We start from the raw sequence: 15,305 nt of genomic DNA, 5'->3' as shown, positions 1-15,305 counted from the left end.
CGATTTAAAAGACATGTTAAATTCTTTAAATTCCTAATAAATCAAAAATAGGGCTTCCCTGGTGGCGCAGTGGTTGGGAGTCTGCCTGCCAATGCAGGGGACACGGGTTCGAGCTCTGGTCTGGGAAGATCCCACATGCCGCGGAGCAACTGGGCCCGTGAGCCACAACTACTGAGCCTGCGTGTCTGGAGCCTGTGCTCCGCAACAAGAGAGGCCACAATAGTGAGAGGCCTGCGCACCGTGATGAAGAGTGGCCCCCACTTGCCGCAACTAGAGAAAGCCCTCGTGCAGAAACGAAGACCCAACACAGTCAAAAATAAATTAATTAATTAAAAAAAAAAAAGTATACTGAAAACACCAGACAAGTGGAGTATTATAAAAAAAAAAAAAAAATAGATTTGAGAAAATAAAGGAGAGGGGTAAGGGTAAGTTGAGGCTGTTTAGGACAAAATGGACAAAAACGAAAAGCTCACAATAAGCATTTCCAGGACCCAGCATGTGACCAACCCAGCCCTGAGGGGATGTGGGGAGGGGCAGGGCGCAGCACCGAACTGCCCCACTGTTCAGATGGGCTGGGGAGAGCTGCTCTTCAGCTGCTGTTTACTTGTAGCCCAAAACAACACGTGCTGTGGGAAACGGTGAAGATCACAACTTCTGCATCCTCTGCCATCACTCTCCCACCCGCCAACGCACGTGAGCTGATCTGAGACAGAGAAGGGCGCGCTGTGGCCGTGCAGACCGTGGTCTACTCACCTGCGGTTAAATAGGCGTAATAGCACTGGGACCACCGGGACTCGTTTTTTAGCCTCTCAAAGGAGTAAAATGCATCCTTGAAATTCAGCTCTATCATGCTGCACCAACCTGTGAAAGAGATATTTCTAGTACGGGACCCTAAAGGAATATGCTTACAGCCCATCTGTACGTTACAAACGTCTTATTCTGCTGACTTTCTCTGTGAGGGCTCCACATAAACAGCCTGAAAACTTCCTAAGTATCTTTTCCCTCGTAAATATTTTCAATATGATGTTTTGAGTAGACAAGGCACCTCTGATTTCACAACCAATGAAGCAGTATAGAAGGGAGGAAAGTAAAAATTTCTAGGGAAACTGTCCAATTTGCCTCCCCCTGCTGGAGATCAACCCAAGCACAGTGGTTCTTCTCTCCCAAGAACAGGCACCGGCACAGAGAAAGAAGCGATGCCAGTAGATTACATCCACAGTGACCATGTCGAGAAGTCTCACACACTCACCTGTCCATTTATGATCACAGTCAATTAGCAACCTGTTCTGAGAAGTAGAGAGGAAACCAGTGAGAAATTAAGTACTTGCCACCCTTCCCTCTGCAGGCGCAGCGAGAGGACCCCACCTCTCCCAGAGCAAAACACTGTTAGGCTGGCATCCTGGGGGGGCAGCAGCAGCAATGAGGAAGCAAGGAATTTTATCCCTCGTTGTTAGTAACGGTATCTCCCATCCACGGAGCCATCCCGTTGTGTGTCAGGCAGGCACCTGATGTAGTTCTCGTTAATCCTAGTGCAGTCTTGGAAAGGCGGCTGACGGTGTCCTCACCTGACCAAGGAGAAAGCCTAAGGCATGAAGAGGCTTCGTGACTTGCTCAAGGTCACACGGCTAATAAGAGGGAAGAACTGAGGGTCGAAGGCCATTGCTCTCTCCCGTCCACGATTTGCCTCCATAAAAAATTCTGTTATCCGCTGCACCATGAAGCAGTCGTGTCACCTTAGACCTACCATTTGAACTAGAGGGATGAGGGGGAGCCACACTTCCGGAAAATTCAGTGTCAAATTCTATGGGATATGATATGAAGGTGACATATTTTAGAGTGAAAAATTGGGGCTAATTCTTTCCATCCTAAAATGGACATCGGGATAAGATTTGAATTAAACGCCGCAACAGAGGTGGGAGGCAGCACCACAGCTGAGTAAGGAGGCCGAGTCCTGACTTTGCTATTCCCACTTCCCCCCACCCCAACCCTGAGTTAACCTTCCTAAATCCTTAGTTCTGGGTTTCGATAATTTCCAAGCTTCCTTCCGCTCTGACATTCTACCCTGCCACAGACCTGGAAATGGTGCACACACACAAAAAGGCCACCATAATCATTTCACAATATATACAGGTATCAAATCTTCATGTTGTACACCTTAAATACAATGTTACGTGTCAACGGTATCTCAATAAAACTAGAAGAAAAAAGATAACAGTGTCCTAAACAAGAGAAATAAAAGGACATCGAAGCTAGTTCCTTCCATTCAAGTCCTATACTGTTTCATCGGTTGTGAAATCAGAGGTGCCTGGTCTGACTCAAAACATCACATTGATAATGTGTTTCACATTCCATTCCACATTATGGCTACCAACCAGAGCTCCAGCAGAGTTTACGGAAAAATACATTTCCCACTGGATCATACCTCATCTCCACTCCCTAAGCTATAACAGGCGTTTAAAACATAATACTGTTTACTGGGCAGTTCTCAATCTTTTAGTTTGCACTCTTCTTTAAAAAAAGATTCAGGAAAACAATTCTGCCTACAGCAAGCAAGCAAGTGGCAAACAAATGCCTCCAAGTCTGTCTATAAATTCCTCTCCAGGAGGGGAGAAGCAGGAGGAAGCAGCTAACATATGTGCCAGGCACCCTGCCTCATGCTCACCCGGCTAATTTCATCTTAATTACGCAGCTGCTCCGAGGGCAGGCGCCTGAGCTCCAGGGGCTACTACGAGGGTGAGGGCTCCAAGTTAGTTGGCAGAAGAGCTGGAATTGGAATCTATGTGCCCAATTTTCTCCTAAGCCGTATTTTTCTACTTAGGTAAACATTGGTGGGAGGGAAGAGAAAACAGTTCTGAATTCTAATATCCAGTCCAATAAAATATTCACAAATGATTTTTACTCAATTAATTTAATTTTACCTATCATCCTAGAATCTAAATGTTATAAGGAGCAAAATATTAGAAAGAAGTAATGAGAATTCATTAAGTACCACTACTTGCGCTATGGTAACAAAGTCCTATTATTATACAAGGCGGCAGGCATTTCACAAAGACACAAACTGAACAGCATTAACAATGAAAACATGCACAGGAATGCGTTAACACTGCAGGACAAGAAGCTGGACATTCAGCTGGACAGGAGCTATTGCATTAATACTATTTCAATGACAAGGGACTGGACAGACATTCAATACTTACCAATTTCATACAGACACACATGTTGGATTTCTCTCTGGTCTACTGCAAGTTCCAGAGCAGTATGGAAGGAAGTCAAGGCACTGTTGATTTGACACTAAGGAAGAAATGAAAACAGTTACTGGCTAAGATCTGTCATTAACATTACGAGCATCCTAATTCAAAAGCATCCTTTCCCTTGGTAGTTAAGCAGATTAAGCAGTATAGAAGAGAGCGATTTAAAGATTTCTGGGAAAACGCCCCCTCTCCCCTTACCTGGTTGGGAGCTGAACCGAGCACAGATCACTTCTCCTTCTGCTCAGGCAGAAGGACCCACCAGTGAGGGCGCGGCTCACACCACCCTCTCCCACAATGGTCTCTGTGCACATGTGCACTAGAACTTGGTGTATTATCAATATAATGATTTGCTGATCTGGCTCCTTGGTCTAGGTAAGTTCGACAGGAGAGGGACTGCATTTCATCCTCCTGCATACACCCACCGGGCCCAGAGAGACTGGCAGTCAGTACTGCCCAGAGCCCGTCCATTAGCCCAGCCTCAGCCTCTCCCCGTTCCGGGACCCCCTCACTCTCTACCACACAACTCGGTGCTGTTCTCCGAATGCTTCGGGTCATCACCCCTCTTCTCCCAACACTTCAGAAATTCTCTGAGGATCCAGATTACACTTCCGACTTTTGCATTCATCTAGCACTGTCCAGAACGCCAACAGACTCTCAAATGCCTGTCCCACCTTTTCCTGGTTAAATACATTTAGTTTTTTCTTCCATGAAAGATCTCTTTCAAAGTCTGCTGATCTGATGCCACAAGCACCTGGTAAGAGCACCTAAAAGGCACCATCAGGATAAAAGGGAGGTAAACTAAACCGTAAATGCAGCAACGACAGGCGTTAAGTATCACACATCAGTAATAATATAAATCCTAAATGTCCCGAAGATGCGACACAGCCTGCCCTCGCTGACACATGCCCAGGAGCGCTCCTTTCTCCCTCCCGCAGGTGCCAGCGCCTCTCTTCCCGCCCTACACTCAGCCCTGCTCTCTGTGCTTCCCTGTGTGCCTCCCTCTGCTACTCCCAGGCGACTCCCTTCCAAGGCCCCTGCTGCCTCTTGTCCCCCAGGGCAGCCAGGCTGGGGCATGAAGGGTCTTAGAAGAGGGGCTGCTGGCTTCCCTGAGACCAGACCCACCACGTTCCTCAGCTCCTTGAGTGATACACGGTCACTGCAGGAGGCCCCAGGACTCCACACAGGGCACAGATGAGTCAGCAAGGAGATCGGCAGGACAGTCTGTGACTCAGGAACACTGGAAGCCAAGTGACTCAGTAACCACGGCCATGGCTGGACCAGTAACTGTTCGTGCCCCACAGTAACACTTCACTCTGCTGTCAGCAAGGTTCAGACTGTAGCGTTCAATCCTGTATCACCACCCACGAGTGCTCGGAAGATACAGCAGGTAGCCACGGAAGATACCCATCATTGTATCACTAATTCCTGCTCTCAACTAGCTCAACACCTAGTTGAAGGGAACCTCACAGGAATGAAACAGGCCCCCAGCTCAGAAGTCAGACATTTACACTGATTGTGAGCACACAGCCAAGATACCAAAGGTAAAAAATCAATCAATCTCTTATGAAAAGGATGTGTGTGTGTAGAGAGATCTGGACATTCATTACTCCCATTTCTAACTTTCCCCTTTCTGGATCAATACTTCTTTCCCTGCATCACACATGCACTCAATTTAGCCTATTTGCACAGAATAGGGATTAGGGTTAGGGATTCTGAATAGGGATTAGGGTTAGGGATTCTGCTTTTGCACGCACCTCCCCAGTTTCCCAAGTTAATGGCATTCAGCTATCACCCACAGGATATTTCCAGATGGGCCATCAATACCAAGCTGACCCCAGCTGGGGTTCAGTGCATGGCAGTGCAACGCCACGCCGCCCTTCAGAGGATAGAAAACTACTCAGTGAACATTTATCAGGCAACTACTGGGTGCCCAGGATGGAACTGGACTCTGAAGCCACCAAGATGAGTCAAAACTAAGCTCTGAATGCAAGAAAAGAAAAATAGAAGCCAAGTAATACTTGAATCAACATTATTGCTCTTAACCCTTTCAAAAACTCTGAGATAGGTATGTATTAGTTCCATTTTCGGATGAAGAAACTGACGTTCAACGACGTTAAGTGCTCAGTCAAGGTCAGAGAGTTAGCAATTGACTAGTATTCAAATTCTGCTCCAACTGCATGCTTTCTTCTGGGAGAGGGATGCAAGTGTGATTAACTTCAGGATCTGGAGATGAGGGAGAGTTCCCGGATTATCCAGGGGGCGCTAAATGCGATCAACAAGTATCCCTACAAGAGGGAAGAAGAGAGAGGGTTGACGCAAGCAGAGGAGAAGGCAGTGTGAGGGTGGAGGCAGAGACTGGAGTGATGTGGCCACAAGCCCAGGAATGCTGGCAGCCACCAGAGGCAAGAGGCAAGGAATGGACTTTCCCTAGAGCCTCCGGAGGGAGCAGCGCCCTGCTGACCACCTTGATTTGGGCCCAGAGAAACTGATTTTGGACTTCTGGACTCCAGAATTGTGAGAGAATAAACTTCTGTCGTTTTAAGCCATAAACTTTGTGGTAATTTGTTACAACAGCCTTGGGAAACTAGAACAGTATACTTCCTTAAAGATGAAACTGTGAAGAAAGTCCCAGGCTCTTTGTGTTACAAGCACTTGAATAGAACTGGAAAGTACTGAGACCACTTATGGAGCTTAATGACATTACCCCAGGAGCAAGCATAACTACAAAATTAATTCTACTTGTAGTCTGATCACTCATTAAGGAAGTACAATGAACAGCCATTAAAATAGTGGAAATACAGTTCCCTTTGCACCAAAACAATTCAGAATAAAAATGATCTGTGGGAGTCTTTATGGTTACAAATTAAAACATCCACAACCCAGCAGAGAAAGGAGGGTTATCCTCAATCTGATACTCGATTCCCAGTTTAATTTTTAAAGAAATACACATACCCTGAAGAAAATATAGAAAATGGATTAGTATGAAGTCAAGAATTAGTACTATACAGGCTTTTGTCTCATGAATTGTGCGCTGATACACTGTGTCACAAAAACTACTTGAAGCCTCAGTTTCCTTGCTGGTAAAAGGAGAAAAAAATGTTGGCAAGCTTTATCTGCTTCCAGAGGAAGCCATGAAGAATAAAAGCACGAATCTTTGCCAAATTAAACGGAGCATATTTACTGCCAAATTAAAATCAGCAAGACTTACAGCTACAGCGCTGTCACTACAGGGATACTGCGTGTTTTTCCAGTTACTCGGGACTTCTTGATAGGTGTATTCTTAGGCATTTTATAACACTTATGGCAACTGCAAAAGGGATTTGTTTCTCCATTTTATTCTCCAAGTGAATGTTGCTGGTATGTAGGAAACCCGTGGATTTTTGCAGGTTGATTTTGTACATGTCACATTATTATACTCAGGAATTTTTATAATTCTTAATCTCTTTTTCTCTTGGATTTTCCAGGGAGATATTCAAACCATTTGCAAGTAACGATAGTGCTGTCTCTTCATTTACAATAGACAATTGTAATTGGGTAGGACCTCCAGTTAAAATACTGAATATTAAGCAAGCATAGCACGTATCCTTGGTTTATTCTAATACAAAGGATGTGTATACATTATTATATAGTATATAAAAAAAATATGAAAAAGAGGATGTTTTAATGTTGCACCATTAAATACAGTTTGCTGCATGTTTTTAGTAGATGCCCATTTTTACCAAATAGAGAGATTTCCTTTCTAATTTGCTAATAGTTTGTTTGGTTTTTTAAAATCTGGGCTGGGTAATGCATTTCATTAAATGCCATTTGGGCATCTATTGATAGGACTGAATGGTTTTATCAATGACTTCCTTAATGCCGGGGATAACAGGGATACAGTTCCTGAGGCTGAACCACGAGAGCCTTTTTGGAATAAGCCCTACTAGGTTGTAATATGGCACTTAAAAAATACGTTGCTGGATTTGATGTGCTAATATTTATTTAGAATTTCTACGTTCAGAATGAAGTGGAGTTTGTTTAGTGCTCTCCTCTGTAAGTTTTGGTGTCAGAATAATGCCAGAACTTGCAGACTGGCAGAAATTATTTTCATATTCTCTATGCTCTGGAACTACGTAAATAGTTCACTTTAAAGCCATACCTTCCAACTGAATAATTCATTTGTTTAAATTACTTGTAATATAAATTTTTTCTTTTAATGGGCACACAGTATAACAAAGAATGTTAAATAATGGTCAATAGTACCAGATTTCAGCGCCAACTTCATAACCTACACAATTTTGGACCTTAGGAAGTAATTTTTGTTTATACTCTCAGGGATGCTGAAATAAATGAATTCATGTGAATAAAATGCTCTTAGGAAAGGTACATTGTCTTTAAAAAATAGGTATTGTCTATAGGTACCCTGTCTCCTGTTAATAGCACTGGGAAATAAATCACAATATTGTTTTCTAACTTTTAGGATGAAGACTTGCAATAAGTAGCAATTCAGCTTCTCACAAGTTATTTCAGAACCCTGGGAGAAATTCCAGATTTGTTTTTAATTAGTAATGTTTATATTTTAGAGCAGTATTAGGATTATAGCAAAACTGAGCAGAAACCTCAGAGACTATTTTATTATAAAATAGATTTTTTAAGAATGAAAGAGTTGTCAATTTCTCATAATTGTGTTTCTGCAAGTTTCTTATTATGTTTAAGAAAAAAATGCTATTTCTTAGGAATATACAATTTTATGACTGTTACAGTTTAATTGTGAAGTAACATAAAGTTTTAAACCAGCTTTGTTCCATTTAATGCATTTTGCCCTCAATTCTTAAATTATCATTGCTGTCATTTTTTAAATTTATTTATGCCTGATATATTTTGTCTACTCTTTTACTTTTTACTTTTGTATCACCATTTAAATTTTTTTAGTTAGCTTGCATATTTATTTAGTTTGTTGGCTTTGTCTTTGTTATCCCCATCTGAGAGTTATCTTTTATATAGCAATATGGTAAACATAAATGGATTTAGGTAACTAATGCTTTTTATATTAATTTAACTTCTGTTTTTGTTCCCTTGACAGTTACTTTTTTCTTATTATACTATGTTTTGTTTGCTTCATCCTCTTCAGTCCTTTTAGCTCCCCGACCAGGGATCAAACCCAGGCCCACGGCAGTGAAAGCGCTGAGTCCTAACCACTGGACCACCAGGGAATTCCCTGCAGTCCTTTAGAAAATGTAAGTTGTCTTTATAATTCTGCTTGTGGTCACGTAGAGGTTAAAAAAAAAAAAAAAAAACTAGAGAAATTCCATATTTTATCTAGCAGGTATAATCAGGAGCTGTTTGAGTTAAGATTCTACCACAAATATACAAGTGTGTGCTCTTGCCTGGAGAGACAGGGGACAAAGGAAAATGAAACACGTAATACAAAGGGATGGACAGACCACAGGCAACATTTTCAACCCAATTAAAAAAGATTAAGTTATTCTGAAGCTATTTCCACATTAATATATTTTTAAGGTCTTTAGAAAGTAAAGATCTCAAAGTACAAATATGAAGACACAGTAAGTATGAATATTTTTCAGAGTTAGCACCGTAATCTTGGGGTTACTAATGTTACATTCTGTTTCACTCAAAGATTTTCACTAGCAATACCAAGCCAAGAGGATTCTCTCAATTCAGCTACCTAGCAAAAGGTTCCATTTCTAGGGCTGCAAAAAAAAAAAGTGAACATGGAAACAAAGCCAAGTTCTTTCAGGAGCCTGGCCCAGACTCTAGTGCCAAAGGGACACCAAGTTCCAGACTTGCCTGAATCTAAAATGCCAAGACTCCGCTTCCCAAGCAAGCAGTTTCCTTCTGTACCACCTCCAAGTTGCATTTAACATTGAATGACATCACTAACTCACAAACAAAAAGGTCTCAGCTCAGAGCCAGTCTGCTGGTATTCAAATGATGCTGGTATCACCTAATTCTGTGGGTTAAACCCCAGAGCTGAGAGCACCGGGCAGTGGCAAACTGAAGGATGTTCGCCACTGCAAACATCGTTCCTGTGGACCCGGCTGCTGGGGAAGGAGCTGCCTGCGTGGATGGCGCTAATGTGCGTTTGCTTTAGAGAATTTTCAGTTCTGTTAGACAAGTAAACTTGTGAAACATAGGCACATTCTCTCAAGATGTTTTAAGTAACTGGTCAGCAAAGAGTTTGTTAGACGCAGGCAGAATTCCCGAGATGTGTTAATACAATAAGTACTTAGCAAGTGGAGCGTGTGTGTGTTTGTGTGTATGTGTGTTAGAAGAATGAAAGGGCGAAGAGATATCTCATACTCAAAAGACCAAATACACAAAACACACTAAATAGTCAGATAACTAACTATACATGAGAACTGAATATCCATGAGGTCTTAAATCTGACCCCCCATTGGTGATGCCCATCCTGGCACCATGTGTCCTCTGCCCAAGAAACACCAACAAAACCCATGACGGTCCCTCCATTTAATTAGCTGTGGCCAAGTGTACTCAGCCCTGTGGGTTTCTGATCAAGTGTGTCACTGGCCCAGGGCAACTCGCACCTATGGGCCCTTCTCTCCTTGTACCCCCTCTCCTGTCAGTGAGGAAGGCTGATGTGCAGAGTGAAGCAGGACACTGCACGTCGTGTACCCAGGACCCAGCTAGCATGGCCCTTCCACCCCACTTGCACCCTATCCTAAGAGTGTTATCCCATGCTACCTTTTCCCCCTCGCTCCTGGCTGTGTTTCACATTGATTTAGTAAGCCATGTGATTCAAGCCCGTTTTAATTTGGCCTGTGAGTCTTTCTGTTCTGGGTCCTCTGGGAGAACCTGCCGGGTAATATATTTGGAGGCTACCAGGGTACCAGTGACATCTATGTGAAAAGAAAGAGGAAAACCCCAAGTGCCTGGGAGGAGACACTCATTGGCACTGCTACCTGTTATGGGTTGAACTGTATCCCTCCCCAAAATTCATATGTTGAAATCCAAACCCCCAGGATCTCAGAATGCAATTGTATTTGGAGATAAGGCCTTTAAAGAGGTAAGCGTATTAAAATGAAGTCTTTAGGGCAGGCCCAAATCCAATATGACTGGTGTCCTTATACAAGAAAAGGAGATGAGGACAGATGTGTGTGCATACGGAGGAAAGACCATGCGAAGACAGAGGGAGAAGGCGGCCTCCCACAAGCCAAGGAGAGAGGCCCCGGAAGAAATCAACCCTGCCCACCTTGAGCTTGGACTTCCAACCTCAGGACTGGGAGAAAATCAATTTCTGTTCTTTGTTATGGCAGCCCTAGGAAGCGAATACACCAACTAACTGTCAGAGGCATCCTCTCTTCAGGGAGCCATTCGCCCCCTCTCCACCCTCATGTTTGTGGTGGGAATGGAAAGGGTCCTGCTTCTCGGAAAAATTTTCTGGTCTCAGAGAGAGTATGAGTACCCAAGCTAAGCCAGGTAAATCACAGTACCCACCCAGCTCAACACCCACCCCTGGAGCTTTTCTTACCAGTGATGAAGGTGGGCAGGTTTAGTCTCTGTCTGTGTGCGGGCACTCACATATGTGGTGCATCAGTTATTTCCTAAGTTATATTGTATAGTAATGTGTATAAATACTAGACTGCCTGCCCCAAAGGTTTTACCAATTTACATATGTGCCAATGGTTTATAAGAGGCCCATTTCCCTATACTTTTTCCAAAACACAATGTTTTTAATACTAGCCAATCATTTTTCAGTGTTGTTTTAATTTGCATCTCCTTGATTGTATCCTGAGGTTCATATGATATTGGCCATTTGTATGTCTTATTTTATAGCTTGTCTGTTTAGGTGCTTTGACTATTTTTCTTTTTGTATGTTTATATTTACCCTTTTAATATGTTCTAATTTTGCAAGAGCTCATTCTAAATTAAGGATGCCAACACTTAATCATTTGTTTCCTAACTTTTCATTTTTTAACTTTATCATTTTTTTATAATATATAAGTTATTTTGGGGTCAATTCTACGAATCTTTTGATCAATGTATGATCAATTCTATCAATCTTTCCCTTAATGTTTTGGTTTTAAGAGTTATGACCGCACAGTCCTTGATGGGGGAGGATGGAGCTTTTACTACTACTATAAACACTGACTCTATGAATTCTGCATAATTAAGGAAAACTTTTCAAAATGCCATAAATATATGGGCTGCTCCCATTCTGACAAAAACCCAGGAGCTAGAAAAATAGAACAATGATTACAGCACAACTAAGTGGAAAGAGCAAGAGACCAGAGTGTTCATTCACTACACACACACACACACACACACACACACACACACACATCCTGTCTAGGAGCCAGGCACTGGTCAAGGCATTTGAGATAAACAGTGACCCAGAGAGACAAAGTCCCTGCCTTGTGGAGCCTCTGTTCTCCTTGTAATGTGGAGAGATAGACAAGGAGCAAATCAGGAAGACACCTAACGCCGTGTGTCCAATGAGGATGAGTCTCTGGGCAGACACGAGGTGGGTGGTAATAAAGAGAACAGGGTGGGCATGGTGGGAGCTGGTGGTGGTCAGCTACCCACAACCACCAGCCATTCATCTGGCCCTTGTCACTGTCTTGTACAATTACCTTTTCATGCATTGACACTGCTAACTTCATAATTAGATTGTAAGTTCATTTTGGGACACAAGCTTTTTCTAGTTCTCTTGGCATCCCCCCAGAAGGCCTTTTCCATAACAGGCTACAAATCTCTGATTACATACAAATAATGGAATACAGTAGTAATGTTTTCAGCACCTCCACACAAATGGACAGCAACCCCCTTGGAAAATGAGTTATGTAACCAAACAGAATAATGCACCAGCTGCAGAATTTCCTTGGTCTCTCAACAGTTAGGCACATGATTTTGACAAAAATTTGTGATGGAAAGTGCTTTATACTGAATTTACAACCAAGACAAGATTCTGTCTAAATAGGAAAAGCCCTGACCAAGCACCATGTGCTTAGTTAGCACTTAGCTGTATCCATGTTACATTATTTAAGGCTGACAGGGAAGGCACTGTCCTCTTTTTACAGACAAGGACACAGGCTCAGAAAGTTCAGCCAGCCAGGAATTGGAAGAGCCCATTTTGAGCTGAGCTACACTATAGTGCCTTTTAAAACTGCAGAGAAGGAATTTATGAAAGATAGCAGTAAATTTAAAAGAAATATGTTTATGTTAAAGGCACTATCAAAGAATTTTAAACAGTGAAAACGATAATGCAAAGAATTAACTCAGAAAAACAAAAGACTACAGAAATACAGAAAAACAAGTCTACAAAGAGTCACACTACTCAAAATAAAACAGCAATTCAAGATAAACAGATAAACCTGGAAAATAGATGGAGAGGATTAATATCCATACAGACTTTTATGAGAGAAACAAATAGAGGCCATGATCAGGAAAGTGACGTTGAAAAGTTTTCCTAGAACTGAATGACATTCTCTGTGAAGGAAGTCAAATGGGCAAGCTGGTATGTGGGTGTTTCCAAAGAGGAATTAAAGACAAATTGTAAAAAGCAGAAATAATGCCAGGTAGTTAACAGTTCTGAAGATTCAAGATCCACGAAAAATTTTTTAGAAAAGCTTTGAGAAAATTCTTTCCTTTTAAAGTGTACAATTCAGTGGCTTTTAGTATATTCACAGAACCATGTAATTTGTAAGCTGGGAGAAATCTTAAAAATCATGTAGCCTAGTGTTTCTCAAGTGTGTTCTACTGAATGCTTCTAAGTCTCACAGGCTACAGTATGAAAAAGAATTTTCCTGGCCAATTAACTTGGGTAAACACGGCATACTTGCAGATTCTATCTCCCTCGTGATGCAAAACTAAAGTCTCCGAGAAGCCCCAGGATATCCTGATTTAAATGACATGGAACCTCTTTTCATGGAACATGTACTAACTAGTCCATCAAATCAGTGCTCCCGGTAAGATGTTTTGGAAAAACACTGATTTGTTCCAACCCCCCCTGATTTTCCAGGTAAAGAACCAGAGCCAGAGAAGACTGGCTTAACTGAGGTCTCACTGCTCTTCCAAATTGACGTGTGAGCGACCACGTGGAAGTAGAGAGGGTTTTCACTCTTCACGAAACAGCCAACACCAAATCTTCAGACTTTCAGTCCAGTGCTCCTTCTACAATGCTACGCGCCCAAACCTGAAGGTCTGAAGCAGTATGACAACAAACTCCCATAGCTAACAAGTCCTCTATAAGAAGCCACAGAGAAATGAGGACTAGTACACGAAACAAAGAAACACACAGATTTAGGAAACCAAGGTGCCCACACATTGAGAGTCCAACATCATAAAGAAAAACAGAAAAGCTCAATATGATACTATGAGAAAATATAGAATTTCACAGATGAGCTCTGGACAGGGGTAGGTAAAAGCAGGGAACACTATTTCCTAAAACTAGCTCTGTGCCACCCGGCAATGGGAGTTTGCTGTACACTTACTGTCCTCAGGAGAGTGAGGAACGAAGACATGAAACACTGCCTGCGTGGATATGTGAACCCATGTTCAAAATGGCAGACAAGTAAAATACAGTGATCATCTTTTCAATCAAACATTAAGGAAAAATCTACCCCCGAATAAGCAAGCAGAAACGGAAACAAACAAGAACAATAAACACAACCCTGAGAGCAAAGGAAAACAACATGCGTGCTTCATATACACAATTAAGTATGAACAAGAAAGTCCTCTATGAGAAGGGAGGTTGGGATTGAGAAACAAAATCAAATCATCTGTTGCTTCCGGGGTCACCCCTACTCCACCCTCCTCTCTCCACCAAATGCTCCAGCCCCAGTGAGCCTGTATCTCCCCATTATCTGGCTTTTTCTTGGATCTGGGCTTGAATGCAAGCTCATCCCCCATGCTCTCACCTCTCACCTGCAAATTCCTACAGACTCTTCAAGAGCCAACCCAAATACCCCCACTCCTGGGTCATCTTTTCCAGCTGTGAGGGTTGCATCATGGGTGAGCCACACCATGCTTTCCCTTCCCATAGGCCTGTTTTTATGTTTCTCAAAGCCTGGCCACATCTGCATCTGCTTACATGCCTGCCTGCCATGTGGTCCTGCTCTCCCCCGGGGCATGAGCTCTGTCCCTGTGGCTGTTAATGCATCAACCCCAGCAGCAGCCCCAGCAGGGCTGTGGTCATGTCATTACACCAACAAGGACCCACGCTCAGAGCCCCAGGACAGCACGTGCCTCCCAGATTACCACCTCCCTAAATCTCAACAGGGAAACTACGCCCAAGGTACCAACCAGGGGCCCCACCTCGACAAGGAGGGAAGTGAGGCTTAAAGAGATTAAGCGTCTCGTCCAAGGTCACTCAGCCAAAGTAGAGGAGCCAGGACTCAGCCTGGGCAGTCAGTCTCCAGAGCTGAGCCCTTAGTCATGATCTGTATCTTATTATATCACAATATCACAGCCCCCCAAACACTCTCAGTTAACCAATGAAATGCAAGCTGAATTTCAAGGAATACAAGAATACTAATACTTCACTATTCTAATAAGGCAAATATGATAAAGTATTAAGAAAATGAACTATAAAACAAGCTAAATGAAGAAAAACTAGAAATAAAATGGAAGTAGAAAATGTATTGATAAAAAAATCAAATCTCTCTCTATAAAAGCCCATACGATAATCTAAAGCCCAAACATAAAATTAAGAAAACAGGGCTTCCCTGGTGGCGCAGTGGTTGAGAATCAGCCTGCCAATGCAGGGGACACGGGTTCAAGCCCTGGTTTGGGAAGATCCCACATGCCGCAGAGCAACTAGGCCCGTGAGCCACAATTACTGAGCCTGCGCGTCTAGAGCCTGTGCTCCGCAACAAGAGAGGCCGCAATAGTGAGAGGCCCGCGCACCGCGATGAAGAGTGGCCCCCGCTCGCCGCAACTAGAGAAAGCCCTCGCACAGAAACGAAGACCCAACACAGCCATAAATAAATAAATAAATAAATATTTAAAAAAAAAGAAAAAAAGAAACTTGCTTTTAAAAAAAAAAAATTAAGAAAACACAAATTTATAAAAATACCACAAATAATAAAAAGTAAT

At 42.7% G+C, this 15,305-nt stretch overlaps 1 protein-coding gene across 2 annotated transcripts in view; it reads right to left on the bottom strand.

Annotated features, from left to right (window-relative positions):
• The window catches only part of TTC39C (tetratricopeptide repeat domain 39C), a 110,665-nt gene that overhangs the window by 16,088 nt on the left and 79,272 nt on the right, over nucleotides 1–15,305 (bottom strand). For both annotated transcript variants that reach the window (XM_036823561.1, XM_036823563.1), the window contains exons 7-8: nucleotides 3,198–3,291; nucleotides 754–861 (exon numbers count right to left, since the gene is read on the bottom strand). In XM_036823561.1, the coding sequence (XP_036679456.1) occupies nucleotides 754–861; nucleotides 3,198–3,291 (202 nt within the window). The remainder of the gene's footprint in view (nucleotides 1–753; nucleotides 862–3,197; nucleotides 3,292–15,305) is intronic.

The sequence above is a fragment of the Balaenoptera musculus genome, chromosome 14 (genome assembly GCF_009873245.2).
Source record: "Balaenoptera musculus isolate JJ_BM4_2016_0621 chromosome 14, mBalMus1.pri.v3, whole genome shotgun sequence".
NCBI lineage: Eukaryota > Metazoa > Chordata > Mammalia > Artiodactyla > Balaenopteridae > Balaenoptera > Balaenoptera musculus.
This window is presented reverse-complemented; position numbering and strand designations above follow the sequence as displayed.